The sequence below is a fragment of the Macaca fascicularis genome, chromosome 1 (assembly GCF_037993035.2).
Source record: "Macaca fascicularis isolate 582-1 chromosome 1, T2T-MFA8v1.1".
NCBI classification, from domain to species: domain Eukaryota; kingdom Metazoa; phylum Chordata; class Mammalia; order Primates; family Cercopithecidae; genus Macaca; species Macaca fascicularis.
The window spans coordinates 182017646-182034505 of record NC_088375.1 but is presented as its reverse complement, the minus strand read 5'-3'; the positions used below and the strand labels follow the sequence as shown (position 1 = coordinate 182034505).

The 16860-nt window shown below is 46.1% G+C and overlaps 1 protein-coding gene across 1 annotated transcript; it reads right to left on the bottom strand.

The window, feature by feature from the left end:
• Positions 1-836: 836 nt before the first annotated feature.
• COA7 (cytochrome c oxidase assembly factor 7) lies at positions 837-13615 on the bottom strand. The gene is made up of 3 exons (XM_045370999.2): positions 13484-13615; positions 7729-7869; positions 837-2156 (listed from the first exon to the last, which is right to left on the bottom strand). The coding sequence occupies exons 1-3, from the start codon at positions 13587-13589 to the stop codon at positions 1708-1710; spliced, it is 696 nt and encodes a 231-aa protein (XP_045226934.1). The 5' UTR covers positions 13590-13615; the 3' UTR covers positions 837-1707.
• Between the last annotated feature and the right edge of the window lie 3245 nt (positions 13616-16860).

The following is a 16860-nucleotide window of genomic DNA, read 5'->3' as shown; positions in this document are numbered from 1 at the left end:
TTTGTATTTTTAGTAGAGAAAGGGGTTTCGTCATGCTGGCCAGGCTGATCTTGAACTCCTGACCTCAAGTGATCCGCCTGCCTTGGCCTCCCAAAATGCTAGGATTACAGGCATGAGCCACCACGCCTGGTCTGACCTAGCTTATTTTAAGCACACCAAAACCTACTGTACATTTTTAAAAAGTGAACTTGATGTCTTTTGAAATCTCCTCTGTGCACTTGGGGAAGTCCTCATCCTCTATCAACTTAAGAAGCTTGCTGCTGTGCTCACAAACCTTCATTTACACAGCAAGCCTTCCTTTCAGGACGGCTGCAAAACAAAAGCCTAAAACAGTAGATGGTGACAGACAGAATGGTATTGTTATCAGCAGGGAAATGACAAGCTTGCCCCCTGGTGACAAGCTGGGGAGATAACAGGAAAAGCAAATTTTTTTTTTTTTTTTTTTTTTTTTTTTTTTTTTGAGACGGAGTCTTACTCTGTCGCCCAGGCTGGAGTGCAGTGGCGCGATCTTGGCTCACTGCAAGCTCCGCCTCCCGCGTTCATGCCATTCTCCTGCCTCAGCCTCCTGAGTAGCTGGGACTACAGGCGCCCACCACCATGCCTGGCTAATTTTTTGTATTTTTAGTATAGACGGGGTTTCACCGTGTTAGCCAGGATGGTCTCAATTTCCTGACCTTGTGATCTGCCCGCCTTGGCCTCCCAAAGTGCTGGGATTACAGGTGTGAGCCACCGCACCCGGCCGCAAATGTTCTTAAAAGGCACAACCACCACAAAGAACATACTCTCTGCGGTACCTGGAATCTGGAAAGAACACTTTCCAGATAATCAACACAAACTGTAAGTCACTCAAAATTGTTTATTCACAGGGATAGTGAAAAAGGCTCAGTTAAAGAGGACAAATGTGTCACAAAGTCCTTGCTTACAAACTCCTAGCTGAAGCTGCCTTGGGAAGAATCTGCTCCCTCAGCATGATGGGCAGTGCCAAGCGACTATACTGGCCAATGTCTCTTCTAGACGATGGCAGGCTGATGTTTCATCTTCTTCAGCAACTCCGAAGCATAACAGCCTTTAAGCTGTATGTTGCACATCCCTCTTGATCTCTGTGAACTTACTGAAAGATGTGACTCTAAACGCAAAATGAAGCCCACACCAATGATTATGTAAGTCAGACGCTGGCAGTCGGGACTATTTAACTGTTCCTAGTTCTTTAAGACCTCGATTACGTAAACCAAGATATGTTCTGATTTTCAAGCCATCCTAACCAAAATAATAATAATGATGAAAATGATGATAGCTGATTCCTTTAGGCCCCGGGGCTGCTAATTTTTAAAACTTCCTGCTATCTTCGCCTCCCTACCACCAATTTCTAGGGCTCTCTAGTTTGCTCCTATTTTTCACAGAATTGCCAGAGTTTGAAAACTAAGATCCCCATAAACATGGCTATCTTCACAGAACACCCCCAGATGAAGGAATATTGACTGTAATAAACATTGTACAGAACACCCAGATAAAGGAATATTGACTGAAATAAACATTGTAGGCTACAATCCAGTAGCTGGGGCAATGAATCCATATAACGGGAGCTACCAATTCAAGTCCCAAGTTTTCTTGCTGCAGCAGGTTGACCTTCAAGGGCTGCATCAGTCTTCAGAAACAGGAGCTGCCAGCCTCAAGCAGTTTGCTGCCTGGGAGGGAGGGTGGGCCACATTACCCAAAAGTTAAGGGTTGGACACCTTTCTCCTGTTCTTTGTGTAGCTGCTGAGCTCGATTTTTTAGCACCTCGGCCTTGGCCTCATCCTTATCAACACCATCTCCCAGCTTGTACATGCGACTGGCATTGGCACAGGCCCAGATATGACCCAGATCACAGGCTTTCATGGAGTATTTACATGCCAGGTCCATGTCCTTAGGAAAGCCTGGGGCACCCTGCAGGAACATGGCACTGAGGTTGAAGCAGCTGGAAGCATAGCCACCATCACAGGCCCTTGTGTAGTAGTCCCTGGCCTTCCCCAGGTCAGGCTGGCCATCCTCATTAACCTGTCCATCATGTGCTAGGAGGCCAACGTTGTGACATGCTGCTATAGACTTCTTTCCGGGCTTCTCACACGCCATCAAGAAGCACCTGGCGGCAGCTTTCAGGTCCTGGGCCAGACCACCTGAGAGGAAGGAAAGTACGAAAAAATAAACCCAAGCCAGGACACAACCTAAATGTCTCAGGCCAAAGTCAGCGAATAATTTTTTTTCTTTTTTTTTTTTTGGAGAAAGGGTCTTGCTCTGTTACCCAGGCTGGAGTGCACTGGCATGATCACAGCTCACTGCAGCCTCAACCTCCCAGGCTAAAGCAATCTTCCCATCTCAGCCTCCCCAAGTAGCTGGGACTACAGGCACACACCACTATGCCCAGCGAATTTTTTAATTTTTTTGTAGAGACAGGATCTCACTATGTTGCCTAGGCTGGTCTTAAACTCTGGGACTCAAGCGATGGTCCCACCTTGGCCTTCCAAAGTGCTAGAATTACAAGCGTGAGCCACCACACCTGGCCAGCAACAATTCCTGAATAAAGTTTAAGACTGAGCATAGTGGCTCACATCTGTAATCCTAACACTTTGTGCAGGATGATTGCTTGAGGCCAGGAATTTGAGATCGACCTGGGCGACAGAGCAAGACCTTACCTCAAAAAGAAAAAAAACTGTCCATGCTATGAGCTCAGGCAGCATGAAAGGTAGCCTGCCATAGTGCACAGACCTCCTAGCTTTCTCAGCCATAGAATCTTTTGTTCAAATGATACCTTATGAGGAAACTCAGACAGGTCAAGGAGGTGAAAATTGGGAATGATAATAATATCTACCTCATGGGGTTACAGTGAGAACATGGCATATTACAGGCATTATAATTGTTCATTAATTTAAACATACAGTGGGCCCTCCATATCCATGGGTTCAACCAACCACACGTCAAAAATATTAGCGAAAAAACAACAATACAATTAAAAAATACAAAATATATAAAATAGAACAATTATTTACTCAGTATTTACATTGTATTAGATAGTCTAAGCCAAGAGTGTCCAACCCACGAGCCTGGGATGGCTTTGAATGTGGCTTAACACAAATTCATAAACTTTCTTAAAACATTATGAAATTATTATTATTATTATTATTATTATTATTATTATTTTGAGATGAAGTCTTGCTCTGTCACCCAGGCTGGAGTGCAGTGGCATGATCTCAGCTCACTGCAACCTCTGCCTCCAGGGTTCAAGTGATTATCCTGCCTCAGCGTCCTGAGTAGCTGGGATTACAGGCGAGCCACCACACTGGGCTAATTTTTGTGTTTTCAGTAGAGATGGGGTTTCACCATGTTGGTCAGGCTGGTCTCGAACTCCTGACCTTGTGATCCACCTGCCTCAGCCTCCCAAAATGCTGGGAAAAATCCTGGGATTACAGGCGTGAACCACTGCACCTGGCCTATGAGACTTTTTTTGTGATTTTTTTTTTTTTTTAGCTCATCAGCTATCGTTACTGTATTTTATATATGGTCCAATTCTTCTTACGGTATGGCCTAGGGAAGCAAAACGATTGAACACCCCTGTTCTAAGTAATTAATTTACAATACACAGGAGGCCAGGTGCGGTGGCTCTCGCCTGTAATCCCAGCACTTTGGGAGGCCAAGGTGGGCGGATCATCTGAGATCAGGAGGTTCAAGACCAGCCTGGCCAACATGGTGAAACCCCATCTCTACAAAAATACAAAAATTAGGCTGGGCGTGGTGGCTCACGCCTGAATTCCCAGCACTTTGGGAGGCCGAGGTGGGTGGATCACGAGGTCAGGAGTTTGAGACCAGCCTGGCCAACACGGTGAAACCCCGTCTCTACTAAAAATACAAAAAAATTAGCTGGGCATGGTGGGAGGGGCCTGTAATGCCAGCTACTCGGGAGGCTGAGGCAGAAGAATGGCATGAACCCCGGAGGCGGAGCTTGCAGTGAGTGGAGATCGTACCACTGCACTCCAGCCTGGACAACAGAGCATAACCCTGTCTCAAAAAAAAAAAAAAAAAAAAAAAATTAGCTGGGCATGATGGTGGGTGCCTATAATCCCAGCTGCTCGGGAGGCTGAGGCAGGAAAATTGCTTGAACCTAGGAGGCAGAGGTTGTAGTGAGCTGAGATCGTGCCACTGCACTCCAGCCTGTGCAACTGAGCAAGATTCCATCTCAAAACATACAAACAAACAAACAAAAAATAAAACAAAATACACAGAAGAATATGGGTAGGGTTATATGCAAATACTATGCCATTTTTATATAACAGATGTGAGCATCATCAGACTTCATTATCTGTGGCAGAATGGAATGAGGGTCCTGGAACGAATTTCCCAAATATACTGAGGGACAACTGTATACCGAATAGTTGCCAATTGCTGTGCTAGGTCCTGGGGAACAAATGACACTGTCCTGCTTTTGAGGCCTAATGAGACCTGTCTTATGGGCTAATGAGACAGACATGAAATAACCATACAGGCCAGGCACAGTGGCCAGTAATCCCAGCACTTTGAGAGGCCCAGACAGGAGGACCTCAGGAGGCCAGGAGTTCAAGATCAGCCTGGGCAGCATAGTGAGACTCTGTCTCTATAAAAAAATTTAAAATTAGCCATGCATGGGGGCATGGGCCTGTAGTCCCAGCTGGAGAGGCTGAGGCAAGAGGACTGCTTGAGCCTGGAAGTTTTGCACTGCTGCACTCTAGCTTGAGCAAGAGTGCAAGACCTCACCTCTAAACAAATAAATAACAATACAAATAAATGTATGATTTTCGCTGGGCGTGGTGGCTCAGGCCTGTAATCTCAGCACTTTGGTAGGCCAAGGCAGGAGGATCACTTGCATCCAGGAGTTTGCAACTAGCCTGGGCAACATAGCCAGACCCCATCTCTACAAAATAATCAAAAACAGCTCAGCTACTCAGGAGGCTGAGGTGGGAGGATCGCTTGAGCCCAGGAGGTCAAGGCTGCCATGAGCTATGATTGAGCCACTGCACTCAGCCTCAGCAATGGAGTGAGACCCTGTCTCACCAAAAAAAAAAAAAAAAAAAAAAAAAAGATGATTTTAATTGTGAAAAGAGCATGGAGGAAAAGTACAGTGCAAGACAGGCAAGCAGGGACCAGATCATGCAGGGTCACATTAAGGACCCCTGAATTTAATCTTAAAAACAATGGGAAATCACTAACAAAGACTTTTAAGTAGAAGTGGTGGCAGGGCTCACTTTTTTTACTTGTTTGTATGTGTGTAAAACTTCAAATCCCCATGTACCATTACTCGATCTCAAAAAATATAAACATTTTAACATTATTCTTTTAAGTAACCATTCCAAATCCATCATCTAGTAATAACCATCATTATCATTAAGTGAACACCATTCCAGTCATCTTTGTAGCTTGTGTTCACATCAAATGCTGGCTGGTTGAATACATACTAGATAGAAGTGTTTGGAAAAATTGGATCGCAGATGCTATTTGTAAGTAAAGAATTTAACTTTGATTTTACTTGAAGTTATCAGAAGAAAACCAAATTGAAGCGAAACTAAGGAAACTGCTGACCTACAAATTACTATTTCTAGCCCATAGTGAAATTTCCTAAATGAGCCACTAGGGCTATCGAGAGTTTAGAAAAAATATTAAAAGGTTAGAATCATTTTTATTTTCATTTATTTATTTAGAGACAGAGTCTTGCTCTGTGGCCCAGGCTGGAGTGCAGTGGAGCAATCTCAGCTCACTGCAGCCTCCACCTCCTCGGCTCAAGTGAGCCACTGCACCTGGCCTAAAATTTAGTTTAAAAAATTAAAATGGGGCCGGGCACAGTGGCTCACACCTGTAACCCCAGCATTTTGGGAGGCCAAGGCGGGTGGATCATTTGAGGTTAGTTCAAGACCAGCCTGGCCAACATGGCGAAACTTAGCTGGGTGATAGTGTCACACACCCCTGTATTCCCAGCTACTTGGAAGATTGAGGCAGGAGAATCGCTTGAGCCTGGCAGGCAGGGGTTGTGGTGAGCCGAGATCATGCCACTGCACTCCAGCCTGGGCGACAGAGTGGGACCCTGTCTCAAAAAAAAAAAAAAAAAAGACATCTTTGGCCAGGTGCAGTGGCTCACACCTGACCCTCACACTTTGGGAGGCCAAGGTGCAAGGACTGCTTGAGGCCAGGAGTTTGAGACCAGCCTGGCAACATAGTGAGATCCTGTCTCTACAAAAAGTAAAAAATTAGCCAAGCATGGGGGCATGTGCCTTTAGTTCCAGCTACCGGGGAGGCTGAGGCAGGAGGATTGCTTGAGCCCAGGAGCTCAAGGCTGCAGTGAGTTATGATTTTATCACTGCACTTCAGTCTGAGAAACAGAACAAGACCCTGTCCAAAAAAAAAAAAGCTGCCTGTCAAAGGTCCTAAGTCCTATTGCTTATTTGTGTTGGGTTTTTTTGGGGTTTTTTTGTTTTTTTTTTGGTTTTTTTTGTGAGACGGAGTCTTGCTCTGTTGCTTAGGCTGGAGTGCAGTGGCATGATCTCGGCTCACTGCAACCTCTGCCTCCAGGGTTCAAGTGATTCTCCTGCCTCAGCCTCCTGAGTCGCTGGGATTACAGGTGTGTGCCACCACGCCCAGCTAATTTTTTTTTTTTTTGTATTTTTAGTAGAGATGGGGTTGCACCATGTTGGTGAGGCTGGTTTTGAACTCCTGACCTTGTGATCCACCTGCCTTGGCCTCCCAAAGTGTTGGGATTACAGGCGTGACCCACCGCGCCTGGCCTGTGGTGGTTTTAAATATGTCCATAAGTTCTTTAATATTCCTTCCTCTTCAAGAAGTGGAATTTAAGTCCTTTCCCTTAGTGTAGGCTACATCTAATAAATATGTGATAGAAATGAAAAGCGTGTGACTTCCAAAGATAGGTCATAGAAGACACTGTGGATTCTATCTTGTTCTCTCCTTTAAATTACTCACTCTGGGAGAAGCCAGACGCCATGTCATGAGGACACTCAAGCAGCCCATGGAGAGAACCATGTCATGATGATCTGAGCTCTCCCAATAACAGCTGGTAAGGAACAGAGGCCTCTGTTACCAGCCATCAGAGTGAGTCATCTTAGAACTGGAAACTCCCAACTTCAGTCAAGCCTTCCAATGACGACAGCCCTGGTTCCATGGCCAATGTCTGACTATAACCTCATGAGACACCCTGAGGTACCCCACTAAACCACTCCCAAATTCTTGACCCACAGAAACTACTGAGGTGATCTGTTATTTAGCCATACATAATGTAAACACTATGCCAGTGATAACTATAATTAGAGTAGGAGAAAAGACAGAAGCAAGACAATTATAATTACTGACCCCTTACTCTGTGCCAGGCACATGCTGATGCCTTTTTCTATACTATCCTATTTAATCCTCACGACCCTACAAAGCAAGTACTATTTCCCTCCAATTTACAGGTGATGTAACTTGAGTGCACAGAGTTGAAGTGATTGGCTCAAGATCTCACTATTTGCAAATAGCATTCCCTAAGGTTTACCTAACTTGAAAGGCTGTGTTCTTCCCCACATCGCTCTGCTGAACTCCTACCTCTCCATCTTCCTACAATGCACTTGCCCAATGCCTGCGAGACCCTTCTGCAAGAGCTCATCATGGGGCTCAGGTGTGAGGCCAGCACTGCCATCAGTGACAAGGACCCAAAAAGCAGACCCTCCTTACCCTTACCTTTTCCAGTCACATAGTAGGCCCCCAGTTTGTAGCAACTATCGCTGTGCTGGTTCTCTTCACAGTTAAACTTCAACACCTTGGCAGCCTCATCAAAATTCTTCTGGATCCCTTCCAAATAGTCCACCAGCCGATAGCAACCTGCAAAGAGAGGGCAAGGGCTGTTCTTCATGTCTGGGGCTGCTGCTTCACAGTGGGGGCTTGGGGTAGGGGGTGCCCAGGTGTGGCAGGCCAGGCTATGTCTTTTAAGACAGCCCATGTCCTCCTGAGATGTCGCAAGTTGACCTTACCACAAAGAATGTAGGTGGTGTTTAGTTATACCTACAAATGACACTGTCTCCCCATAGCCATGGACTGAGCAATGTATGGCCTGGGGAAACCTCAGTCCCTGCATTGGCTCCATCACTCACCAGCCCTTCTGCTCCCTGTCAGCCACGCCCAAATACCCACCGACTTCCATGATTGAAACTTTGCTAGTTTTGGAATCTCTCATGAAGTTCAATGGTAAAAACAATGAAAACCTAAAAGGCTCATAGACTAGTCTTTGTAGCAGCAAGAAAACGGTGCTGGGTCAGGCTTGGTAGCTCATATCTGTAATCCCAGTACTTAGGGAGGCTGAGGCAGGAGGATCACTTGAGGTCTGGAGTTCGAGACCAGCCTGGACAGGGTGAAACCCTGTCTCTACTAAAAATACAAAAAAATTATCCAGGAGTGGAAATATATTAAAAAATTAGCCAGGTGTGGTGGCACACACCTGTAATCCCAGCTACCTGGGAGGCTAAGACAGGAGAATCACTTGAACCCAGGGGGCAGAGGTTGCAGTGAGTCGAGATCGTGCCACTGCACTCCAGCCTGGGTGACACAGCGAGACTCTGTCTTAAAAAAAAAAAAAAAAGAAAAAGAAAAAGAAAAGGGTGCTGTGATGACTATACCTTACTCCTCAGCTAGGGTAGGAACATGAAAGCCAAAAAGAAAGAGTAGAGGTGGCCGCTTCTATGGAAACAGGCTCCATGTCTCCCAATCCCAGTAAACCTCTCTCCTTAATCTCTCTTCCCCTCTTCTTAACCCCTGGTGACAACATGTATCTCTCATTCATTTTCACTCAACAAATATTTGAACATCTCTATGCATCTATGTACCAGACATGGTTCTAGATGCTGAAAATATACTCATTTGCCCTCCTAAAATTTACATTCTAGGGGAGGAAATACAGTAAGTAAATGAACAAAATTTATTCAAACAGTAATAAATGTTATGATTATAACAACTCAGAAACAGGAAGTGAAATACTGCATGTCCTCACTTATAAGTGAGAGCTAAATACTGTGTACACATGGACACAAAGAGTGTGGAATAATAGACACTGGAGATTGGGAAGGGTGAGAGGAAGAAATTACCTAACGGGTACAAGTACATTATTTGGGTGATGGTTATATTAAAAGCCCCGACTTCCCCAGCAATTTGGGAGGCCGAGGCGGGCAGATCACCTGAGGTCGGGAATTCTAGACCAGCCTGACATGGAGAAACCCTGTCTCTACTAAAAATACAAAAATATTAGCTGTGCATGGTGGTGCATGCCTATAATCCCAGCTACCTGGGAGGCTGAGGCAGAGAATCACTTCAACTCAGGAGGCGGAGATTGCGGTGAGCCGAGATGGGCCATTGCACTCCAGCCTGGGCAATAAGAGCGGAACACCGTCTCAAAAAAAAAAAACAAGCCCAGACTACACAACCAGGCAATATATCCATGTAACAAAACTGCACTTGTACTCCTTAAATGTATACAAATAAATAAATAAATAAATAAATGCTATGACTGAAATAAAACAGGATAACTGTTTGCTGTCAACTTTGGGTGAAGCTAACAAAGACTGGGCCACTGGGGAGGGGCTGTGACCTCAATAACAAGAAAGTACTAGCTATTTAAAGACAATGGAATGGGAGTGGGGCAGGGATTTGGAACAAATTTAAAAATTAAAAAAAAAAATGAAATTAAAAGACAATAAAATGGGCAGGGGCACAAAGTCCTGGCACAACGAACAGTAAATACAAAGACCTGAAAGAGAGAATAAGTTTGGCACGAATAAGGTACAACATGGCTGAACCAAGGAGGAGGGTCAGGAAATGAAGAAGGAAGGTAGGGACGAGACCCCAGGCCTTGTGAAACATAGGATGCAGTTACGATTTTTTTCCAACTGAAACAGTAAACCACTGGAGGGTTTTAAGAAAATAAGTAATATGATTCAGGCCAGGTGTGGTGGCTCATGCCTGTAATCCCAGCATTTTGGGAGGCCAAGGAGGGTAGATCACTTGAGGTCAGGAGTTCAAGACCAGCCTGGCCAACATGGTGAAATCCTGTCTCTACTAAAAATACAAAAATTAGCCAGGCTTGATGGCGCACACTTGTAATTCCAGCTATTCGGGAGGCTGAGGCAGGAGAATCACTTGAACCCAGGAGGCTAAGGTTGCAGTGAGCTGATATCATGCCACTGCACTCAAGCCTGGGCAACAGAGCAAGACTCAGTCTCAGGAAAAAAAAAAAAAAAAAGCCAGGTGTGGTGGCACATGCCTGTAATCCCAGCTACTTGGGAGGCTGGGGCAGAAGTGCTTGAACCTGGGAGGAAGAGGTTGCAGTGAGCCAAAATTGCGCCACTGCACTCCAGCCTGGGCAACAGAGTAAGACCCTGTCTCAAAAAACAACCAAAAAGTCACCAAAAACAACAACCCCACCCCCCAACAAAAACGTTACTCTGGTATACATGTTCATATATGCCTGGGTGATTATGCAGGAATTTAAGTATGTGAGGGCATATAATTGGGCATTGATAACAAATATGTTATTTTAAAATCTAATATTTAACATAACAAAATTAAAATTAAAATATCAGTTTATCTGTGAGTAGAAATGGATTTTAAGGGAGTAAAGTGCAAAGACAGGGACAGGTTAGAAGGCAACTTCAGTTATCCAGATAAGAGAGCCTGACATGCAAGGAAACTACTACACCAGTCGCTATGGTAACTACAGCCTCTTCTCAGGTCTCCTGAAGTGCTGCAGCCAGTCCTTTTGATATATCTACTCTTCCCGATTCCAATAACTTGCTTGTCTGACATGTTTTGCTCTCCATTGCCTACAGAGCAAAGTCTATATTCCTTACTCTGGCATTCAAGCCCCGACATACTGTGGCCCAGACTCCCGCTTCAAATGTACTACATCCTGACTTCAACCTTCCAAAAGACAGCACTTTCTTCTCCCACCCTCTCCTCCATTTAATCAACACTTGCCCAGCCCTCCAGACCTCCCTTCAAAGTCTTCCCTAACCACCCTGTTCCTTAGTGACCCCAATTCCTCTAAGTTCTTTCTACACTTAGGACATGGACCAGCTCTCAAAGAACAACGCCGGGTTCTTTTTTTGTTTTTGTTTTTGTTTTTTTTTGAGACGTTATTTTGCTCTTGTTGCCCAGGCCGGAGTGCAATGCTGTGATCTCGGCTCACTGCAACCTCCGCCTCCCGGGTTCAAGCAGTTCTCCTGTCTCAGCCTACCCAGTAGCCAGGATTACAGGCACATGCCACCACATCTGGCTAATTATTATATTTTTAGTAGAGACAGAGTTTCATCATATTGGTCAGGCTGGTCTTGAACTCCTGACCTCAAGTGATCTGCCCACCTCGGCCTCCCAAAGTGCTGGGATTACAGGCATGAGCCACCGTGCTCGGCTCAACCCCAGGTTCTTTTTTTTTTTTTTTTTTTTTTGAGACGGAGTCTTGCTCTGTCGCCCAGGCTGGAGTGCAGTGGCCGGATCTCAGCTCACTGCAAGCTCTGCCTCCCGGGTTCACGCCATTCTCCTGCCTCAGCCTCTTGAGTAGCTGGGACTACAGGCACCGCCACCACGCCCGGCTAGTTTTTTTTATTTTTAGTAGAGACGGGGTTTCACAGTGTTAGCCAGGATGGTCTCGATCTCCTGACCTTGTGATCCACCGGTCTCGGCCTCCCAAAGTGCTGGGATTACAGGCGTGAGCCACCGCGCCCGGCCCCCAGGTTCTTTTTAAGCCATCATACTGCAGAGCAACTCTGTTTCATGACTATGTTATGATATGTATATGGTTACGTTATGGTCTATGTTATGGATTAGCTTCAAGGAATAGCTATGTCATTTCTGCAAACTAAACTGCAAGCTATTAGAAGGTAGGGCCAGTGTCACTTTTTTCTTTCTTTTTTTTTTTTTTTTTTTTTTTTAGTAGAGACAGGGTTTCACCATGTTGCCCAGGCTGGTCTTGAAATCCTGGCCTCATGCGATCCTCCTGCCTCACCTCAGCCTCCCAGAGAACTGGGATGACGGGCTTGTGCCACACCAGACCTTTATTTGAAAGAAAAAAAAAAAAAAAGCCTGGGCACAGTGGCTCACACCTGTAATCCCAGCACTTTGGGAGGCCAAGGAACATGGATTGCTTGAGGTCAGGAGTTTGAGACCAGCCTGGCTAACATGGTGAAACCCTGTCTCTACTAAAATACAAAAATTAGCTGGGCGTGGTGGTGGGAGCCTGTAATTCCAGCTACTCAGGCGGCTGAGGCAGGAGAATTGCTTTAACCTAGGAGGCAGAGGTTGCAGTGAGCTGAGATGGAGGCACTGTACTCCAACCTGGGTGACAGCGTGAGACTCAGTCTCGAAAAAACAAAACAAAAAAAAAAACGGGAGGATCACTTGAGCCCAGGAGTTGCGACCAGCCTGGACAACATAGTGAGATACTATCTCAAAAAAGAAAGAAAATATAAAAAATAAAAATAAAGCAGGAAGAAGAAAACCACCGAAAGCTATTGGCTGCTCTGGGTGGACCCCTCTGGTCATCACCATCCACCTATACTCTCAAGTCAATTCAGTGTTCACACAACACACGGGACACATTTGTGCCTCAGGGCCTCTTTGCCAGCTGTTACCTACGGTAAGATCTGCATGGTTCACTCCCTTACCTTCTTCAAGCCTTTATTCAATTGCCACTTTCTCAGTGATCTTCCCTGATCACTCAATTTAAAACTGCCCTTCTGCCCTCCTGATACCCTTCACCCAGTCCTTTTTCCACGGCACTTACTATTTTATTTATTTATTTATTTATTTATTTATTTATTTATTTATTGAGACAGAGTCTCGCTCTGTCGCCCAGGCTGGAGTGCAGTGGCGCGATCTCCGCTCACTGCAAGCTCCACCTTCCGGGTTCACGCCATTCTCCTGCCTCAGCCTCCCGAGTAGCTGGGACTACAGGCGCCTGCCACCACGCCTGGCTAATTTTTTGTATTTTTAGTAGAGACAGGGTTTCACCGTGTTAGCCAGGATGGTCTCGTCTCCTGACCTCGTGATCCACCCGCCTCGGCCTCCCAAAGTGCTGGGATTACAGGCGTGAACCACCGCGCCCGGCAGGTACTTACTGCTTTCGAACACGATTTCATGAATTACCTGAGGCTTATTGCCCGACTCCCCGCACTAGCTTGGAAGCTCCACGAGGGCAGCGAATTTCATCTGTTCACCGATAGATCCCCAGTCCCTAATCCAAAAGCACGTCTCTTCCTACCCGCCCCGGCCTCCAGGCTCGGTCTTCCCGGGACACATCGCCCTTCCCAACACACGCAGTCACCGCGATCCACAGACCCCCGTCCCCCGCCAGCCACGTGATTCCTTCTCCAGCCTCTCAGAGGTCGCAGACCAGACCTCTCCCGGCACGCCTCTCCCCGACGCGTCGCCGGGCTGCGCTGGAGGCGCTCACCGTCCGGGTCCTTCTCGTGGTAGCAGTGGTAGTTGCACTCCACCTCCATGTTCTCCAAAAAGGACTTAACCTGCTCCTCATCCTGGAAGTCCACCAAGCCGGCCATGGTTTGCGCTGCCCAGAGACGGTCACGTGAGCCGGCGGAGGGGGCGGGGCGTGGGGCTGACGCAGCCCGCGGCACTCTCCCGGAATCCCCGGGAGAGCCAGGCGAGTCTGCCTTTCCCAGCAGCCCTCGCGCCGTTGGGCAGCCACGCTTCCAAGACTAACCGCCTTCCTGAAACTGGGAGCGGTCTCTCTGCAGCACCTTATCAATGCTCGCTTTGTAGCCTTAGTGGTTTTCCACCTGCAGTCATTTATCCATGTATAATCCCTCAGCGCCTACAGTGTGCCTCACCAGGTGCATTGTTCTAGGGTTATGACAGCTAGGAATGTAGTCCCTGCCTTCAAAGAACTTGGAGTTCAATTGGAAGACATTCGCTTATCCATTCAGCAAACATTTAGAGGACCTTCTGTATGTGCCAGGTGTAGCTGGACAAAGTGCAGTGGGCAGTCTGATTCATCTCTCTTCTTCCCAGACCTGTCTTGGCCACCAACACGAATTACCTAAGCAATAAATGGCTGTAGGAGAGGTTAACTGGAACACAGTAGCAGTGAAGGGTGCAGCAACGTCACTGTTATAACACCTAGTACTCAAACAGTGCTGAACTTTGTTCCAGGCTCTAAGAGCTTTATATGAATTAACTCATTTAATTCTCATTATATATCATGTCACTGTAAACTTACACTCACAGTGATACTGTGGGGAAGGTATTATTATTATCCCCGTTCTACAGATAAGAAAACTAAAGTACAGAGAAATTAATTTATCCAAGGTCACACAGTGAGGGAGTTGGTATGCAATCAATTTTTTTTTTTATGAATAAATGAATGAGGCCGGGCGCGGTGGTTCACGCCTGTAATCCCAGCACTTTGGGAGGCCGAGGCGGGTGGATCACCTGAGGTCAAGAGTTCGAGACCAGCCTGGCCAATCTAGTGAAACTCTGTTTCTACTAAAAATGCAAAATTAGCAGGGGTCTCTACTAAAAATACAGAATTACAGGGCGCACACCTGTAATCTTAGCTCTTTGGGAGGCTAAGGCAGGAGAATTGCTTTAACCTGGGAGGTGGAGGTTGCATGTGAGCCGAAATTGCACCATTGCATTCCATCCTGGGCGACAAGAGCAAAACTCCGTCTTAAAAAAAAAAAAAAATGAATGAGATAGAAAAGGAACATGTCAAGGAGACAGGGAGGAGAGGAAGTTTACCTACTTTTTGCTTTGTTTTCCTGCTCCTGTTCCTGCTAAGAATCATCAGTTCCATAAAGCCTAGATGGAAAGTTCTCCTAAGACAGTGACTTCCTATTCATCTTTTTTTTTTTTTTTTTTTTTGAGACAGGGTTTTGTTCTTGTTGCCCAGGCTGAAGTGCAATAGCGCCGTCTCAGCTTACTGCAACCTCTGCCTCCCAGGTCCAAGTGATTCTCGTGCCTCAGCCTCCTGAGTAGCTGGGATTACAGGCGCCCACCACCATGCCTGGCTAATTTTTTTTGTATTTTTAGTAGAGACAGGGTTTCACCATATTGGCCAGGCTGGTGTTGAACTCCTGACTTCAGGTGGTCTGCTGGCCTCGGCCTCCCAAAATGCTGGGATTACAGGCATGAGCCACCATGCCCGGCTGACTTCCCATTCATCTTTGAATCCCATCCAGCCCTACTTTTGAATTCTCAATGGAGCTAAATCCATGACTTCCCATTGCATATAACAATGCTTTCCAAATGGCTCCATTACTAAGCTATCCCCAATGGCAGCAAAGAATGGACTATTTCCAACTACGTATTTATTGGAGGGCAGCCAATAATGTCTGAAATCCCAGTTTTATTTTTTAAATTCATATGATTTTACATTCAATTCCCCATAATACATCTTTCTTTTTTTTTTTTTTTTTTTTTTTTTGAGACGGAGTCTCGCTCTGTTACCCAGGCTGGACTGCAGTGGCCGGATCTCAGCTCACTGCAACCTCCGCCTCCCGGGTTCACGCCATTCTCCTGCCTCAGCCTCCTGAGTAGCTGGGACTACAGGCGCTCGCCACCTCGCCCGGCTAGATTTTTGTATTTTTTAGTAGAGACGGGGTTTCACCGTGTTAGCCAGGATGGTCTCGATCTCCTGACCTCGTGATCCGCCCGTCTCGGCCTCCCAAAGTGCTGGGATTACAGGCTTGAGCCACCGCGCCCGGCCACATCTTTCATAGGATAATAGAAAATTGCCTTTTCCCCCTAAGCCTTTGAGTAAAATTGACATTTCAGGCAATATACCACATTTACCTGTGGTTTCTCGTACCCTGATCACCTTAGGGGACTCTTCAGTATGGGAATCCCATGACCCAGGATGGGAATCCTTGAACTTTCGTTTGAGGTCATCTTCTTTAGGATGGCCTTCAAGATCCTGTGCAATCTGATTCTAGCCTTATATTCTGCCTCTCTTCCCCCACATCCCACCAACCTTCTGTTCTCTGAATAGATCTCAAGTTTGTCTTCCTGTTTACCTCTGCTCTTGATGCCTGGACCACCCTTTTTGACCCAAATCAGAAATACTCTTCTATGTAAAGTCTTCCCAGACACAACAACCACACACATTCAAATTAGATTTAGATGCTCCCATTTCGGTGTTCCACACCACTTGGTTTATTTTGGTATAGTGCAGTAGGAAAGAAAGAATTGGCTTTGGAGGGGGGACAGATCTTAGTTAGGAATCCATGTTCCATGTTTATTAAATTGTGACCTTAAACCAATCATGTTTGTGAGTCTGAATCCTCTTCTGTAAATGCAGATCCATTTGTAATGGCTGTCAGAAGGACTACAAGTTCATGTATACAATGTGCTTGGCAGAGTGCCTGGCTCAAAGTCATTCCTGTTCCAGGAATGTTTCTTGTCATACCAATAATGGCATGAAGCCTGTATCCCCCACCAGACTGTGACCTCTGTGTCCTGTATGCTGGTCACAGGGCCAAGAATGGAATAGGGCTCGATGATAGAATAGAGCAGGGTGATGTAGATTACTAAAATCTAGGAATGTTTCCCTTTATTTTCTGAGTTGAACTGCATTTAAATGAAATCACCTGAGCGGTAGAGGGCACAAGAGAGTTAGTTGGTGACGAGAGGCTGAACCAAGTAAGAGGTCACTTTTTTTTGTTTGTTTTGCTCTTTTGTCCAGGCTGGAGTGCAGTGGCACGATTTTGGCTCACCGCAACCTCCGTCTTACGGTTTCAAGCAATTCTCCTGTCTCAGCCTCCCGAATAGCTGGGATTACACCGCACCCGCCTAATTTTTGTATTTTTAGTGGAG

What these genes read in the sequence shown, in the direction of transcription:
- COA7 (XM_045370999.2), bottom strand. Translation starts at nt 13,589, where the DNA reads ATGGCCGGCTTGGTGGACTTCCAGGATGAGGAGCAGGTTAAGTCCTTT. An exon ending in CCACGAGAAGGACCCGGACG is followed by an intron (nt 7,870 to 13,483) that starts GTGAGCGCCTCC and finishes CTCTCTTTGCAG; the next exon opens with GTTGCTATCGGCTGGTGGAC. An exon ending in CTACTATGTGACTGGAAAAG is followed by an intron (nt 2,157 to 7,728) that starts GTAAGGGTAAGG and finishes CCTTCCTCTCAG; the next exon opens with GTGGTCTGGCCCAGGACCTG.